This window comes from Penaeus monodon, chromosome 1 (genome assembly GCF_015228065.2).
Source record: "Penaeus monodon isolate SGIC_2016 chromosome 1, NSTDA_Pmon_1, whole genome shotgun sequence".
Taxonomy (NCBI): Eukaryota; Metazoa; Arthropoda; class Malacostraca; order Decapoda; family Penaeidae; genus Penaeus; species Penaeus monodon.
The window spans coordinates 54,423,027-54,441,028 of record NC_051386.1 but is presented as its reverse complement, the minus strand read 5'-3'; the positions used below and the strand labels follow the sequence as shown (position 1 = coordinate 54,441,028).

General features: G+C 34.9%; 2 protein-coding genes across 2 annotated transcripts in view; one reads left to right on the top strand and one right to left on the bottom strand.

The window, feature by feature from the left end:
• Nucleotides 1-18,002, bottom strand: part of LOC119574461 (ADP-ribosylation factor 2-like) — a 31,399-nt gene that overhangs the window by 5,951 nt on the left and 7,446 nt on the right. Inside the window, 6 exon segments of the mRNA XM_037921695.1 lie at nucleotides 1,124-1,324; nucleotides 1,327-1,348; nucleotides 1,668-1,785; nucleotides 2,062-2,063; nucleotides 2,518-2,708; nucleotides 4,175-4,255. Of these exon segments, the coding sequence (XP_037777623.1) occupies nucleotides 1,230-1,324; nucleotides 1,327-1,348; nucleotides 1,668-1,785; nucleotides 2,062-2,063; nucleotides 2,518-2,708; nucleotides 4,175-4,255 (509 nt within the window). The 3' untranslated portion in view covers nucleotides 1,124-1,229.
• Nucleotides 13,706-17,479, top strand: LOC119574453 (ADP-ribosylation factor 2-like). The gene is made up of 4 exons (XM_037921683.1): nucleotides 13,706-13,853; nucleotides 15,311-15,492; nucleotides 16,229-16,354; nucleotides 16,677-17,479. The coding sequence occupies exons 1-4, from the start codon at nucleotides 13,721-13,723 to the stop codon at nucleotides 16,761-16,763; spliced, it is 528 nt and encodes a 175-aa protein (XP_037777611.1). The 5' UTR covers nucleotides 13,706-13,720; the 3' UTR covers nucleotides 16,764-17,479.

Below are 18,002 nucleotides of genomic sequence, written 5' to 3'. Positions count from 1 at the left end.
ACACTGCTTTTCCAATGATGAAAACAAATTAACACATTCTGTCACAGAAAAATAAAATCTTGCTGGATAGAGAGAAATAACAAATAACATGAGTGATAGAGTCACATACCTGGCTTGTGTTTTAAGCAAATTATGAAAAAAATGCTCATTGCCTTTACTATCAGTATACCTGAAACACTGACATAATTCATAACAAAAACCGCAGAGTGTGAGCCAAGATCACAGAAAGAAACACCATAATGCCGCATACTGCATATGTACATAACATGTTGAACCCTAGTATGTATTGTGATGTATCATCAACTCTTTCTGTAGTGTTGATCACCAGCTGGTCAAGAAGAAAGCCTTAAGACCAAATGGGCTGATTGTGTCACTTGGTATAGGTAACCCAAAAATCTATATTCCAAAATATACAAACTACATCATACAGGAGGTTAGCACTCCCCATACATAGTAAATGTTATATTAAAATTTCAGTAATTCTATACGGTTGTTGTCTCAGGAGAACATAGCCTTACGCTACTATGGATTGGCATTCATCCCCGCAACTATTTTTAACATTCAACAAAATGCACACAATCACACGTTTAGGGTGGAAGGGTAGGACTGCAGCTGCAATTGATGTGGAAGTCTTGCTATGGTACACTCTTTTATCTCTTAGGATTCTTTCCCCTTAAGTGCAGTGAAAAAATACACAAATCTTCAGTAAACTTAGAAGCCATCTATACTGGAGTTGTACCAATGCACCATTAAGTTATTAACAATGTGAGAACAGCTATTCTCACTTTGATGAGTTTGATCACAATAAGTTCAATTTTTCCACTAGGATAACATAAGTTTTGCTATTAAACAATTTTTGAAATGGTCAGACTTCAGCCTGAAGATAAATCACACAGACCTTCGTTTTAAAAAATATTATTTCATTCATAAAGTAGAACAAGAGTACTCCGCTACTTAAAATATGACTTCTAGATAAGGGTCCACAAGTCTTCAACTAGATTACTGATCCTTTTTTTTGTAATATTTTCAGTGAAATGAATACAAAACATGTTCATTTAACAAAATGTAATTAACCCTAATAAATATCTAAAAAAGAAAACATAAATCTCCAAAAACAAGACATTTTAAAAAAAGAAAACATAAATCTCCAAAAACAAGAAACTGAAAATTTAGTAATAGACCTTATACATGAGATTTTGCAATATGCAGCGAGCTGTAATATAAAAAGATCAAATAAAATATACAGACATACATCGATACACATTACTTCTTGACAATTCATTGGATAGCCAGTCCAGGCCTTCATACAAACCCTGTCCTTGACTGCACAAGTTGCTTGGATATACCACTGAAATGAGAGAGAAAAGGTTTTATTACGCTGAAAATTTGATCTTATTTCAATTAATAACATTTTAACATCATCACTGTCACTGATGTTCAGGCAAGGGATTTTTCAAGATAAAAACTTTTAGGAATTACCCATCAAAATATGTGACAATAATCCCCTTAATAGGTAAATGGGGAAAAAATAAGTGAAAGGTATGAACTCTTTTGCTAGAAATTTTTAAATAATACTATCAATATAAATGCTCTGAATAACAAGGGTGAAAAAATAAAATAAAAACGTGAAAAAATGAAACAAAGGAACTGTGATATTCCATGCGTACCCTCCTGTTGCGCAACTGGTTAAGACCTAGGCGATCGGTAAGCTCTGCAGCAGTCATGGCATTCGGCAAATCTTGCTTGTTGGCAAACACTAGTAAAACTGCATCTCGCATTTTCATCCTCACGCAACTGTAAAAATAAAATTGGAATATTATATGAGATGTGCAGCATACAACAAGCTCAATTAACCCATATCTGCTGGGCCACACCTATAGTTGTCATAATAAACTGATTCATCATGCCGGGTATGGCTATAGGCATCTCGACATCGTAGAGTGTGTTTGAGCGGAAAGTTCCATCGAGTCAGTGATGCCAAGAGTTTTCTGATACTGTCATTGGGGGTTAAACACTGATGATTTTGCATTAATATTCCAGCCAGATTTTCAAAAAACAAACTCCTCCATATTTTTTATTTTTTTTAATCAAGCAAAGATATGTCGATATAACTTGAGCTTTACTTATTACATTTGTACAAACAGATATTTATGTACATTATATGTGGTACTTTCTTTTGTGTATTTATATGTACAATTTCAAAAAAATAACAATAACTTTGGTTTCCATCAAGAATAATTTTACTAAAAAAAAAAATCTGCTTTTAAATTTACTGAATACTTTTAGCATTATCCAATAATAATAATAATAATAATAACAGTACTACTACCACTACTACTAAAAAACAACTACAATAATAATAATAATAATAATAATAATAATAATAATAATAACAACAACAACAATGGTAAAAACTATCCAGATGGATAACCAGACACAGACATTCCCCATTCCCACCATCAACACCCACAGACTTCTTCACTACCCACTATCATTCCTTTTAAAAATGCTGACAACTGTTATACCATTTTTGCCCGTTCATCTGAAAGCTTCTGTGATTCTCTCCTTGTCGTTGCTGTCCACCACAAAGATGAGACCCTGAGTATTCTGGAAATAATGTCTCCACAAGGGTCGGATCTTGTCCTGACCGCCTACGTCCCACACTGTGAAACTGATGTTCTTGTACTCGACGGTTTCGACGTTGAAACCTGAAAGAAAAATTATATATTATCTCTTTTTCATAGATCCAATCTTTCATGAAGTTATTTTCTTATATATCTAATACTCATCACACTATGCTTACTAGCTCATTAGCATAATAAGAGCTGTATATTTACAAACAACCATTTACTTTATTTCCTATACAAAGACTTATCATTTATTATCCACATCCATTGTTCATAAGAACTTTCTTTCATTACCATATTCACCAAATTCTCATGTAAAAAATATGTATTCCCCTCATGTTAGCCTCTCGTAATTCCATTGTTGGTACTGTCAAAATATCTCGCATATTTCCCTCTCCAGTACCCTTCCTTTCTCCCATTACTTATCTATCCAGATACCAATTATTTCTGCCTCTGATACTCTCTTCCTCCATATTTTGGATGTTGATAAACCCCAGAGTTCCAGGAGATAGAGTTTATGTGGTTGGTGAAATGCTTATTGTCTGTGTAGAGGGTGAAGACAAGATCCCTAAGACTTGTATCTAACATGTGATATACCTTTCAGGGGAGGCTAATTGATTTAAAAGAAACTATTGCCGTCTCTTGTCTCCCAATGACAATAGATGTATATATAGGGGATAAGAAATGAACTTTTTAAATCAGTACAAATAAAGTGACCTCAAGATTTTGAATATATTGCATTCTGTGATCCATTGTAGTTAACCTCTTATAGCTGGGTATGCCTATAGCTCTCATGAAAAACTTTCTCATTATGACAGGTACAGCTATAGGCACCACAACTCATGGGAAGTTCCACTATACGGAATGAGTAACACCCAAAAATTTCTAGTACCCGACATCATTGTAGGGATAGCCTTATTTTTTCTAAAAACTATGGAACCCCTAGTATCCTATTCACGAGACTTTTGAGCAAATCCACTGTGTGCTTGACTATTTTTAAATGAAGGAAGGCCTGTCAAAAACTAGAAGGCTTTTTTTTTCTGGAACTCTTTTACTAGAGACTCTTATACATATGCATTAAAAAAAGAGAAATCAGCAGGTAAAACAATATCCAACATTTCTTGCCTTGTGTACAATGAAAGAAAATGACAATAAAAAAACTCTGTCATCCTATGTAAAATTACCACAGATTACCCTTTAGGGCTTAATATATTTTCTGAAGAGATCAAACTATACAGATAGGGAATTTTTACCATTTCTAATCATCATATTCATAAATCTTCTGTACAAGAAGAAATTTCCAGTAGTAATACACTATCATTATTTTTACTAACCACTACTGGTATATGAAATTACATATTGAGTGCCCTGCAAAACTCAGAAATTATTTAATGTATGAAAATAACATTATCCTACTATATTACACAAAACGTCATGATTTATGCTAAAACAGTCAACACCAACACTTTTGTGCCTAAAATAGTGTATAGTAGAAAAATAAGCCTGTTCTTTACCACAAGAGCAAAAATCATAAAAGAGGAACTTACCAATTGTGGGGATGGTGGTGACAATCTCTCCTAATTTAAGCTTGTACAAGATGGTGGTTTTACCAGCAGCATCAAGACCAACTGCAATAAATATGAGAGAATTAATATCATGCACTAAAAATAGAAATGCCATCAACAACAAATGCGCATATAAAAAATCAAGCATAATATATCAGAGAATGTTCTCTATACTATGAAATTTCCTGACCTCTCATGAAAACAAGAAATTCTATTTCACGACAATGCTGCACAAAATGATCAAAACATTTTGAAAATAGGTATATATCAAGCCCTCTATTTGCAACAATCATAGAAGGCTGGTAAGAAACTAGTGGGATTTTCTCCCCACACCCTATTCATAATGAAAGAGATGTAGGTGTTCTCCCCTAACACATATGGTACTGTTAACAAAGTCTCCTTCAGCCACACCCACAATATTCCCTTTGTAAGCGCTCCTCTGTCGCATCAATCACAATATTGTGTTTTCCTCCCTCTTTCTACTTATGGAGGAAATACCTGTGTGTGAAATAGTAATTGTAGTACTGTATGGCACATTAAATTCAACCAAACACTTGATATTTTCCTCTCACTCCCTCCCCTCCCCTCTAAATCATACTACTAACACAAAGCTCCCATCTGGTATACCATATATACACCTGGATACACATTTTATTGTTTATATGATTTAAAAAAAAAATCATGTGCATTTACTTATTTATGGTAATCTATTCCCATTTTCATTCATATATGGGGTAACCACAATAACTTACTCAACTTTGCATTCAACTGATATTCTGTGTATTTTCTAATGTGTAAAACTGAGCTCTTCAAATGTCTGCAACCAAAATTTGCCTTAGTGAAACCTGAAAAATTATGCCCTGAGTTGGAAGATTTGATAAATCAAATAAATTGATAGATGTATACAACATTTTCATGTTCCTTTGGAACTACTCTGCAATAATTTACAGTATACTGATGATGCATCCTTAAGATTAACAGTCAATTAAGAAACCACCCTAAGCTTTATCTTCCAATAATATAAATGAAGAATACTTGTTGATCTCTTTACCATAGGCTTGGAGGCAACAATGACTGCTGCAGACATGATAAGCCATCTGGTGAGTAAACTAACAATATGACACTTGCCATACTTATGGGCAGAAGCCAGTCATGAATTCTTTATTTGTCCCTTTGGTCCCCCAAGCCCACTGGATAGAAGAGGGAGCTAACACAAAGTTTACAATGAATATGAACATCTGATCCAGTCTAGTCAAATCAACAGATTTGTAAATAAGAGTCTTGTCTTGTGAAACACATGATTTTCACTAATGAAAAAAGTCAGTTAAGGACAATTATTAGTTTATGAATTCCTCAGCTGTAATTAGGAGACAGGAATGAACTAATTTATAATAAATATTAAATTTATGACAATGATAGGCCAGGTGGTAATTATCCTGAATGCATCTAGATCAAGTCAGACTTAAGCCTTAATAAAGGTCAACAAAAATCCACTACATACATTCTGGCAAAGTGAGGGCTTGGACTGGTTCCTCATTTGCTGATAAGTTGCCTGGGAGGAATTGCCTCTCTTTTGCCAGAATAAATAAGGTAGAGATCTGTAGACCAATGTTGGGGCACAAAATGCAGAGGTACAGCATCATTTAAGTTTAAGCCACCTATAAAAAAATATATTTGTATATTACAATGTTAGTTATAAAACTGAAAAAGTTGAAAAAGTTGAACAAGGTCATGTAAGGTACGGTAAGGTTAAGATATGATATGATATGGTAAGATTATGAGATAACAAGAAGAAGAAGAAGTCAGTTCTTTTAATGACTCAAATGATTTTCATAAACAAAACCTATGGTTCTTAAATTAATTTTGATGTGATCAAATTGAATTCAACATTCACTTTTGTTTTACACCTTTAGTTTCTTAGTTAGCTATTCAAGCTCTGTATTGGGGGACTGTAGAAAATTAGGGTTTTGGGGAAGACAAACACTATAGAATGAGACTGATGTAAAATTAAATTATAATGCATATGATTCTCATACAAACACAAGGTGCACAGTGACTCTACACCTAAAAGATCAATCAATAGGGCCCTCGAACATCCTCAACACATGTGACAGGTCAGAGCTTGGGCTAGCACATCACTATGCTAAACTGTTAGTGCTAATTTTACAATATGGAAGCATTCGCTAATTCCTTGTAACAGATTTTTTTTTTCTCTCAATTTAAGTATCAATGCAAATGTTGTCATCACCTCAGTATGCACAGCAAGTTAAGAGCTGAAACTCAGGAGCAAGAACTGGATCTAAGATGTGAGTAGCACTTTCTGCAACATTTCTTCTTTATTTGTGGCATTGATGTTTGTGTCTGTAGATTATTACTCATACCAACAACTGCAGTTTTTTAACCTATGTAAGACTTAACATCTTCAATTTACCTTAGCTTAGTGTGTCCATACCCTAAAGATTAACCACTCCTACCAATACAGCAAATACATGTCTTAAAAAATTACTATCAACTCTTGACAACTTCAAACAGAAAATTATGAAACACAGAACTGCTCTTGCTTATGGGTGGCATGCTGATTTAAGTAGCCTTTTCTGCTTAAGTAAGAATGTATTACTTGGTAGTTTGTCAGTGAAGGAGGAAAGTCTGTGGAAGTACTGTGAATACTACACTTCTATATAATTCCTTTATTTTCAATTTATCGCTGAAATGTCACAAATCAAAAGTGCCTCAGATTTTCTCATTGTCAATGGCACATACTTAGTAGATGGGAAGTTTCATAATTAGAGACAGACAATAAAGTCAAACAAGATTAACACAACCTGGAAAGATTACATACCAGTTCTTCTGTACTTTGCAAGTGAGGTTAATTGTTTACAAAATGACAACACTCCTCTGATGATATTGCTCATATACAGAGACACTTCAGACACCTTTTCTGATGGAGGTCCACCATCACTAGGGTGGTGGTACAGCTCTGATTGGCTGCAGCACAAGACAACTCAACAGTGATTGGTTGACAGTTGCAAGGTGCTGGTGTCCAAAGTCTCTGAATATAAGTATGTCTTTCTCTAGCCATCAAGTGAGGGGGCACTCCTGGAAAGCCACACACATTGCTGTATAAACCAAAAGCCTTTCTAACTTTGGGCCTTTGCCCCCCCCCTCCCAACCCCAACCTTATCACCACATGTTCTTGATCAGGGGCTATTGCCCCAGGACACACCTAATTTTTCTATTTCCCAAATATGAAAATAGAGTAATACATCTAAAGTACAGTGCCATTCCAAAGAATGGCAATGACTGATCCTGAATTTACATCCTACATGTACAAAATCAGGATAATGTAAGGCTGGACTAAGCTGTAGGAGGCATGAACAGAATATTTTCTTTATTTCTCATGTTATTCTTTGACTGCCAAAATTATTTCATTTATCAGTGAAAATCGTTTTTCTCTCTTTATGATAGTATCCTTTAATTTTCCCTATCCTGGACATCATATAAATATCTACCCATACAACAACAGTTTGTTTATCGACTCCCTCAGTTGTAATAAAGGGAGGGTGGGAGCCAAGGGCGCCGTTTGTTCAATAATAATATTCAAACTGAGAAACTGGTGTTTGTAATTACCCACAACAGGAGCAAAGTAAGTGATGCCAAGCCTCTGCACCTAGTGAGCCTAATCACGAAAAGAGCCCCTAAAGTGCTGTACCTAACAAAATGCCAGGATACATGGCAGGTCAATTGCTTTACGAAAAAAGATAAATATTCAAAATATCTTTGCATAACTGATCAAGACAAGAGTGGTGCTGATGGATTCCTCTCACTCACTAATACTCATGTATATAGAAATTATGCCTCAAATCCCCCACCCACCCCACAATCTTGGCCCTGATAGCACTAATAGTACTAAGGAAACGGAGGCGTTAAATATGAACAATATACAGAGAATTGGTCAATATATACTCAAATGCAGGGGGCTGTCCTGCCTACAATGCCCCCATGGAGAGCTGCTGACCCTCAACCCATGGCTTTGACAACAAAGAATCTATCATATTTGTTTGGCAAGATAGAGCATAGGACAGACACGATATCGGGCGCTCTATCCTTACGTGAATACGTGGAGGATTCTTCATCTTCCAGGGTGGGGGTTGGGGGGCGGTAGTTCTCCAAGGGAGGCTTGCTGGGGGTATTAAAGACAATATAGTGAGAAATTCTGTGAATATTATAGTTACATATTTTGTATACATTATTCATATTTTACCCTGCAATTTCCCTGGTACTTTTCATGCCCTCCCATGATATTAAGGCCAAGATCATGGGGGTTGGGGAGGGGGGGTCCATAGCATATGTCCTACAGATATGGCTAATACAGGGCTAGAGGAATCCATTGATATCACACTATCATCATCATATGTCAAGCATAGGTATTCTAAATAATTAGCGAGAAAAAATCAGAAGATGGGGAAATACAAATTACTCTAGTCTGTAATCTTGGTATAAAAAATATCTTAGGGGTTAATGTTACTGAGAGCAACACAGAGATAGAGGGAAATGGACATCACCACTGGAAAATCTTTATAAATATATTGGAGTAGCAGAAAATGGTTAGTGATAGCATGAAGAGCAAAACAATACAATTATATAAATGTAAGTAAAACGGAGCAATCACCTCTGGTAATGGAAATATTGAAGCAAATTTTTCATTCTTTTTTTTTTTAACTCCACAAATATCAACAACAGCACATGCATTTGTATATGTGTGTGGATACATTAGTATGTTATTTATATATATATATATATATATATATATATATATATATAATATTATATATATATATATATATATATATAATATATATATATATAAATAACATACTAATGTATCCACACACATATACAAATGCATGTGCTGTTGTTGATATTTGTGGAGTTAAAAAAAAAAAGAATGAAAAATTTGCTTCAATATTTCCATTACCAGAGGTGATTGCTCCGTTTTACTTACATTTATATAATTGTATTGTTTTGCTCTTCATGCTATCACTAACCATTTTCTGCTACTCCAATATATTTATAAAGATTTTCCAGTGGTGATGTCCATTTCCCTCTATCTCTGTGTTGCTCTCAGTAACATTAACCCCTAAGATATTTTTTATACCAAGATTACAGACTAGAGTAATTTGTATTTCCCCATCTTCTGATTTTTTCTCGCTAATTATTTAGAATACCTATGCTTGACATATGATGATGATAGTGTGATATCAATGGATTCCTCTAGCCCTGTATTAGCCATATCTGTAGGACATATGCTATGGACCCCCCCTCCCCAACCCCCATGATCTTGGCCTTAATATCATGGGAGGGCATGAAAAGTACCAGGGAAATTGCAGGGTAAAATATGAATAATGTATACAAAATATGTAACTATAATATTCACAGAATTTCTCACTATATTGTCTTTAATACCCCCAGCAAGCCTCCCTTGGAGAACTACCGCCCCCCAACCCCCACCCTGGAAGATGAAGAATCCTCCACGTATTCACGTAAGGATAGAGCGCCCGATATCGTGTCTGTCCTATGCTCTATCTTGCCAAACAAATATGATAGATTCTTTGTTGTCAAAGCCATGGGTTGAGGGTCAGCAGCTCTCCATGGGGGCATTGTAGGCAGGACAGCCCCCTGCATTTGAGTATATATTGACCAATTCTCTGTATATTGTTCATATTTAACGCCTCCGTTTCCTTAGTACTATTAGTGCTATCAGGGCCAAGATTGTGGGGTGGGTGGGGGATTTGAGGCATAATTTCTATATACATGAGTATTAGTGAGTGAGAGGAATCCATCAGCACCACTCTTGTCTTGATCAGTTATGCAAAGATATTTTGAATATTTATCTTTTTTCGTAAAGCAATTGACCTGCCATGTATCCTGGCATTTTGTTAGGTACAGCACTTTAGGGGCTCTTTTCGTGATTAGGCTCACTAGGTGCAGAGGCTTGGCATCACTTACTTTGCTCCTGTTGTGGGTAATTACTAACACCAGTTTCTCAGTTTGAATATTATTATTGAACAAACGGCGCCCTTGGCTCCCACCCTCCCTTTATTACAACTGAGGGAGTCGATAAACAAACTGTTGTTGTATGGGTAGATATTTATATGATGTCCAGGATAGGGAAAATTAAAGGATACTATCATAAAGAGAGAAAAACGATTTTCACTGATAAATGAAATAATTTTGGCAGTCAAAGAATAACATGAGAAATAAAGAAAATATTCTGTTCATGCCTCCTACAGCTTAGTCCAGCCTTACATTATCCTGATTTTGTACATGTAGGATGTAAATTCAGGATCAGTCATTGCCATTCTTTGGAATGGCACTGTACTTTAGATGTATTACTCTATTTTCATATTTGGGAAATAGAAAAATTAGGTGTGTCCTGGGGCAATAGCCCCTGATCAAGAACATGTGGTGATAAGGTTGGGGTTGGGAGGGGGGGGGCAAAGGCCCAAAGTTAGAAAGGCTTTTGGTTTATACAGCAATGTGTGTGGCTTTCCAGGAGTGCCCCCTCACTTGATGGCTAGAGAAAGACATACTTATATTCAGAGACTTTGGACACCAGCACCTTGCAACTGTCAACCAATCACTGTTGAGTTGTCTTGTGCTGCAGCCAATCAGAGCTGTACCACCACCCTAGTGATGGTGGACCTCCATCAGAAAAGGTGTCTGAAGTGTCTATGTATATGAGCAATATCATCAGAGGAGTGTTGTCATTTTGTAAACAATTAACCTCACTTGCAAAGTACAGAAGAACTGGTATGTAATCTTTCCAGGTTGTGTTAATCTTGTTTGACTTTATTGTCTGTCTCTAATTATGAAACTTCCCATCTACTAAGTATGTGCCATTGACAATGAGAAAATCTGAGGCACTTTTGATTTGTGACATTTCAGCGATAAATTGAAAATAAAGGAATTATATAGAAGTGTAGTATTCACAGTACTTCCACAGACTTTCCTCCTTCACTGACAAACTACCAAGTAATACATTCTTACTTAAGCAGAAAAGGCTACTTAAATCAGCATGCCACCCATAAGCAAGAGCAGTTCTGTGTTTCATAATTTTCTGTTTGAAGTTGTCAAGAGTTGATAGTAATTTTTTAAGACATGTATTTGCTGTATTGGTAGGAGTGGTTAATCTTTAGGGTATGGACACACTAAGCTAAGGTAAATTGAAGATGTTAAGTCTTACATAGGTTAAAAAACTGCAGTTGTTGGTATGAGTAATAATCTACAGACACAAACATCAATGCCACAAATAAAGAAGAAACGTTGCAGAAAGTGCTACTCACATCTTAGATCCAGTTCTTGCTCCTGAGTTTCAGCTCTTAACTTGCTGTGCATACTGAGGTGATGACAACATTTGCATTGATACTTAAATTGAGAGAAAAAAAAAATCTGTTACAAGGAATTAGCGAATGCTTCCATATTGTAAAATTAGCACTAACAGTTTAGCTTATAGTGATGTGCTAGCCCAAGCTCTGACCTGTCACATGTGTTGAGGATGTTCGAGGGCCCTATTGATTGATCTTTTAGGTGTAGAGTCACTGTGCACCTTGTGTTTGTATGAGAATCATATGCATTATAATTTAATTTTACATCAGTCTCATTCTATAGTGTTTGTCTTCCCCAAAACCCTAATTTTCTACAGTCCCCCAATACAGAGCTTGAATAGCTAACTAAGAAACTAAAGGTGTAAAACAAAAGTGAATGTTGAATTCAATTTGATCACATCAAAATTAATTTAAGAACCATAGGTTTTGTTTATGAAAATCATTTGAGTCATTAAAAGAACTGACTTCTTCTTCTTCTTGTTATCTCATAATCTTACCATATCATATCATATCTTAACCTTACCGTACCTTACATGACCTTGTTCAACTTTTTCAACTTTTTCAGTTTTATAACTAACATTGTAATATACAAATATATTTTTTTATAGGTGGCTTAAACTTAAATGATGCTGTACCTCTGCATTTTGTGCCCCAACATTGGTCTACAGATCTCTACCTTATTTATTCTGGCAAAAGAGAGGCAATTCCTCCCAGGCAACTTATCAGCAAATGAGGAACCAGTCCAAGCCCTTACTTTGCCAGAATGTATGTAGTGGATTTTTGTTGACCTTTATTAAGGCTTAAGTCTGACTTGATCTAGATGCATTCAGGATAATTACCACCTGGCCTATCATTGTCATAAATTTAATATTTATTATAAATTAGTTCATTCCTGTCTCCTAATTACAGCTGAGGAATTCATAAACTAATAATTGTCCTTAACTGACTTTTTTCATTAGTGAAAATCATGTGTTTCACAAGACAAGACTCTTATTTACAAATCTGTTGATTTGACTAGACTGGATCAGATGTTCATATTCATTGTAAACTTTGTGTTAGCTCCCTCTTCTATCCAGTGGGCTTGGGGGACCAAAGGGACAAATAAAGAATTCATGACTGGCTTCTGCCCATAAGTATGGCAAGTGTCATATTGTTAGTTTACTCACCAGATGGCTTATCATGTCTGCAGCAGTCATTGTTGCCTCCAAGCCTATGGTAAAGAGATCAACAAGTATTCTTCATTTATATTATTGGAAGATAAAGCTTAGGGTGGTTTCTTAATTGACTGTTAATCTTAAGGATGCATCATCAGTATACTGTAAATTATTGCAGAGTAGTTCCAAAGGAACATGAAAATGTTGTATACATCTATTAATTTATTTGATTTATCAAATCTTCCAACTCAGGGCATAATTTTTCAGGTTTCACTAAGGCAAATTTTGGTTGCAGACATTTGAAGAGCTCAGTTTTACACATTAGAAAATACACAGAATATCAGTTGAATGCAAAGTTGAGTAAGTTATTGTGGTTACCCCATATATGAATGAAAATGGGAATAGATTACCATAAATAAGTAAATGCACATGATTTTTTTTTAAATCATATAAACAATAAAATGTGTATCCAGGTGTATATATGGTATACCAGATGGGAGCTTTGTGTATGATTTAGAGGGGAGGGGAGGGAGTGAGAGGAAAATATCAAGTGTTTGGTTGAATTTAATGTGCCATACAGTACTACAATTACTATTTCACACACAGGTATTTCCTCCATAAGTAGAAAGAGGGAGGAAAACACAATATTGTGATTGATGCGACAGAGGAGCGCTTACAAAGGGAATATTGTGGGTGTGGCTGAAGGAGACTTTGTTAACAGTACCATATGTGTTAGGGGAGAACACCTACATCTCTTTCATTATGAATAGGGTGTGGGGACAAAATCCCACTAGTTTCTTACCAGCCTTCTATGATTGTTGCAAATAGAGGGCTTGATATATACCTATTTTCAAAATGTTTTGATCATTTTGTGCAGCATTGTCGTGAAATAGAATTTCTTGTTTTCATGAGAGGTCAGGAAATTTCATAGTATAGAGAACATTCTCTGATATATTATGCTTGATTTTTTATATGCGCATTTGTTGTTGATGGCATTTCTATTTTTAGTGCATGATATTAATTCTCTCATATTTATTGCAGTTGGTCTTGATGCTGCTGGTAAAACCACCATCTTGTACAAGCTTAAATTAGGAGAGATTGTCACCACCATCCCCACAATTGGTAAGTTCCTCTTTTATGATTTTTGCTCTTGTGGTAAAGAACAGGCTTATTTTTCTACTATACACTATTTTAGGCACAAAAGTGTTGGTGTTGACTGTTTTAGCATAAATCATGACGTTTTGTGTAATATAGTAGGATAATGTTATTTTCATACATTAAATAATTTCTGAGTTTTGCAGGGCACTCAATATGTAATTTCATATACCAGTAGTGGTTAGTAAAAATAATGATAGTGTTATTACTACTGGAAATTTTCTTCTTGTACAGAAGATTTATGAATATGATGATTAGAAATGGTAAAAATTCCCTATCTGTATAGTTTGAAAATATATTAAGCCCTAAAGGGTAATCTGTGGTAATTTTACATAGGATGACAGAGTTTTTTCATTGTCATTTCTTTCATTGTACACAAGGCAAGAAATGTTGGATATTGTTTTACCTGCTGATTTCTCTTTTTTTAATGCATATGTATAAGAGTCTCTAGTAAAAGAGTTCCAGAAAAAAAAAGCCTTCTAGTTTTTGACAGGCCTTCCTTCATTTAAAAATAGTCAAGCACACAGTGGATTTGCTCAAAAGTCTCGTGAATAGGATACTAGGGGTTCCATAGTTTTTAGAAAAAAATAAGGCTATCCCTACAATGATGTCGGTACTAGAAATTTTTGGGTGTTACTCATTCCGTATAGTGGAACTTCCCATGAGTCGTGGTGCCTATAGCTGTACCTGTCATAATGAGAAAGTTTTTCATGAGAGCTATAGGCATACCCAGCTATAAGAGGTTAACTACAATGGATCACAGAATGCAATATATTCAAAATCTTGAGGTCACTTTATTTGTACTGATTTAAAAAGTTCATTTCTTATCCCCTATATATAAATCTATTGTCATTGGGAGACAAGAGACGGCAATAGTTTCTTTTAAATCAATTAGCCTCCCCTGAAAGGTATATCACATGTTAGATACAAGTCTTAGGGATCTTGTCTTCACCCTCTACACAGACAATAAGCATTTCACCAACCACATAAACTCTATCTCCTGGAACTCTGGGGTTTATCAACATCCAAAATATGGAGGAAGAGAGTACCAGAGGCAGAAATAATTGGTATCTGGATAGATAAGTAATGGGAGAAAGGAAGGGTACTGGAGAGGGAAATATGCGAGATATTTTGACAGTACCAACAATGGAATTACGAGAGGCTAACATGAGGGGAATACATATTTTTTACATGAGAATTTGGTGAATATGGTAATGAAAGAAAGTTCTTATGAACAATGGATGTGGATAATAAATGATAAGTCTTTGTATAGGAAATAAAGTAAATGGTTGTTTGTAAATATACAGCTCTTATTATGCTAATGAGCTAGTAAGCATAGTGTGATGAGTATTAGATATATAAGAAAATAACTTCATGAAAGATTGGATCTATGAAAAAGAGATAATATATAATTTTTCTTTCAGGTTTCAACGTCGAAACCGTCGAGTACAAGAACATCAGTTTCACAGTGTGGGACGTAGGCGGTCAGGACAAGATCCGACCCTTGTGGAGACATTATTTCCAGAATACTCAGGGTCTCATCTTTGTGGTGGACAGCAACGACAAGGAGAGAATCACAGAAGCTTCAGATGAACTGGCAAAAATGGTATAACAGTTGTCAGCATTTTTAAAAGGAATGATAGTGGGTAGTGAAGAAGTCTGTGGGTGTTGATGGTGGGAATGGGGAATGTCTGTGTCTGGTTATCCATCTGGATAGTTTTTACCATTGTTGTTGTTATTATTATTATTATTATTATTATTATTATTATTATTATTATTGTAGTTGTTTTTTAGTAGTAGTGGTAGTAGTACTGTTATTATTATTATTATTATTATTGGATAATGCTAAAAGTATTCAGTAAATTTAAAACAGATTTTTTTTTTTTTAGTAAAATTATTCTTGATGGAAACCAAAGTTATTGTTATTTTTTTGAAATTGTACATATAAATACACAAAAGAAAGTACCACATATAAGTACATAAATATCTGTTTGTATGTACAAATGTAATAAGTAAAGCTCAAGTTATATCGACATATCTTTGCTTGATTAAAAAAAATAAAAAATATGGAGGAGTTTGTTTTTTGAAAATCTGGCTGGAATATTAATGCAAAATCATCAGTGTTTAACCCACAATGACAGTATCAGAAAACTCTTGGCATCACTGACTCCGATGGAACTTTCCGCTCAACACACTCTACGATGTCGAGATGCCTATAGCCATACCCGGCATGATGAATCAGTTTATTATGACAACTATAGGTGTGGCCCAGCAGATATGGGTTAATTGAGCTTGTTTGTATGCTGCACATCTCATATAATATTCCAATTTTATTTTTACAGTTGCGTGAGGATGAACTGCGAGATGCAGTTTTACTAGTGTTTGCCAACAAGCAAGATTTGCCGAATGCCATGACTGCTGCAGAGCTTACCGATCGCCTAGGTCTTAACCAGTTGCGCAACAGGAGGGTACGCATGGAATATCACAGTTCCTTTTGTTTCATTTTTTCACGTTTTTATTTTTATTTTTTTCACCCTTGTTATTCAGAGCATTTATATTGATAGTATTATTTAAAAATTTCTAGCAAAAGAGTTAATACCTTTCACTTATTTTTTCCCCATTTACCTATTAAGGGGATTATTGTCACATGTTTTGATGGGTAATTCCTGAAAGTTTTTATCTTGAAAAATCCCTTGCCTGAACATCAGTGACAGTGATGATGTTAAAATGTTATTAATTGAAATAAGATCAAATTTTCAGCGTAATAAAACCTTTTCTCTCTCATTTCAGTGGTATATCCAAGCAACTTGTGCAGTTCAAGGACAGGGTTTGTATGAAGGCCTGGACTGGCTATCCAATGAATTGTCAAAGAAGTAATGTGTATCGATGTATGTCTGTATATTTTATTTGATCTTTTTATATTACAGCTCGCTGCATATTGCAAAATCTCATGTATAAGGTCTATTACTAAATTTTCAGTTTCTTGTTTTTGGAGATTTATGTTTTCTTTTTTTAAAATGAAGATTTGTTTTCTTTTTTTAGATATTTATTAGGGTTAATTACATTTTTGTTAAATGAACATGTTTTGTATTCATTTCACTGAAATATTACAAAAAAAAGGATCAGTAATCTAGTTGAAGACTTGTGGACCCTTATCTAGAAGTCATATTTTAAGTAGCGGAGTACTCTTGTTCTACTTTATGAATGAATATATATATTTTTAAAACGAAGGTCTGTGTGATTTATCTTCAGGCTGAAGTCTGACCATTTCAAAAATTGTTTAATAGCAAAACTTATGTTATCCTAGTGGAACATTGAACTTATTGTGATCAAACTCATCAAAGTGAGAATAGCTGTTCTCACATTGTTAATAACTTAATGGTGCATTGGTACAACTCCAGTATAGATGGCTTCTAAGTTTACTGAAGATTTGTGTATTTTTTCACTGCACTTAAGGGGAAAGAATCGTAAGAGATAAAAGAGTGTACCATAGCAAGACTTCCACATCAATTGCAGCTGCAGTCCTACCCTTCCACCCTAAACGTGTGATTGTGTGCATTTTGTTGAATGTTAAAAATAGTTGCGGGGATGAATGCCAATCCATAGTAGCGTAAGGCTATGTTCTCCTGAGACAACAACCGTATAGAATTACTGAAATTTTAATATAACATTTACTATGTATGGGGAGTGCTAACCTCCTGTATGATGTAGTTTGTATATTTTGGAATATAGATTTTTGGGTTACCTATACCAAGTGACACAATCAGCCCATTTGGTCTTAAGGCTTTCTTCTTGACCAGCTGGTGATCAACACTACAGAAAGAGTTGATGATACATCACAATACATACTAAGGCTTCAACATTGTTATGTACATATGCAGTATGGCGGCATTATGGTGTTTTCCTTTCTGTTGATCTTTGTGCTCACACTCCTGCAGGTTTTTTTGTTATTGAATTTCATTGTCAGTGTTTCAGGTTATACTTGATAGTAAAAGGCAATGGATGCATTTTTTTCATAATATTAGCTTAAAACACAAGCCAGGTATGTGACTCTATCACTCATGTTATTTGTTATTTCTCTCTATCCAGCAAGATTTTATTTTTCTGTGACAGAAT

Excerpts from the sequence above, each read along its gene's own strand:
- LOC119574453 (XM_037921683.1), top strand. The coding sequence starts at position 13,721 with ATGGCATTTCTATTTTTAGTGCATGATATTAATTCTCTCATATTTATT. Across the intron at positions 13,854-15,310 it reads CACCACCATCCCCACAATTG|GTTTCAACGTCGAAACCGTC; the intron begins GTAAGTTCCTCT and ends TTTTTCTTTCAG. Across the intron at positions 15,493-16,228 it reads CAGATGAACTGGCAAAAATG|TTGCGTGAGGATGAACTGCG; the intron begins GTATAACAGTTG and ends TTATTTTTACAG.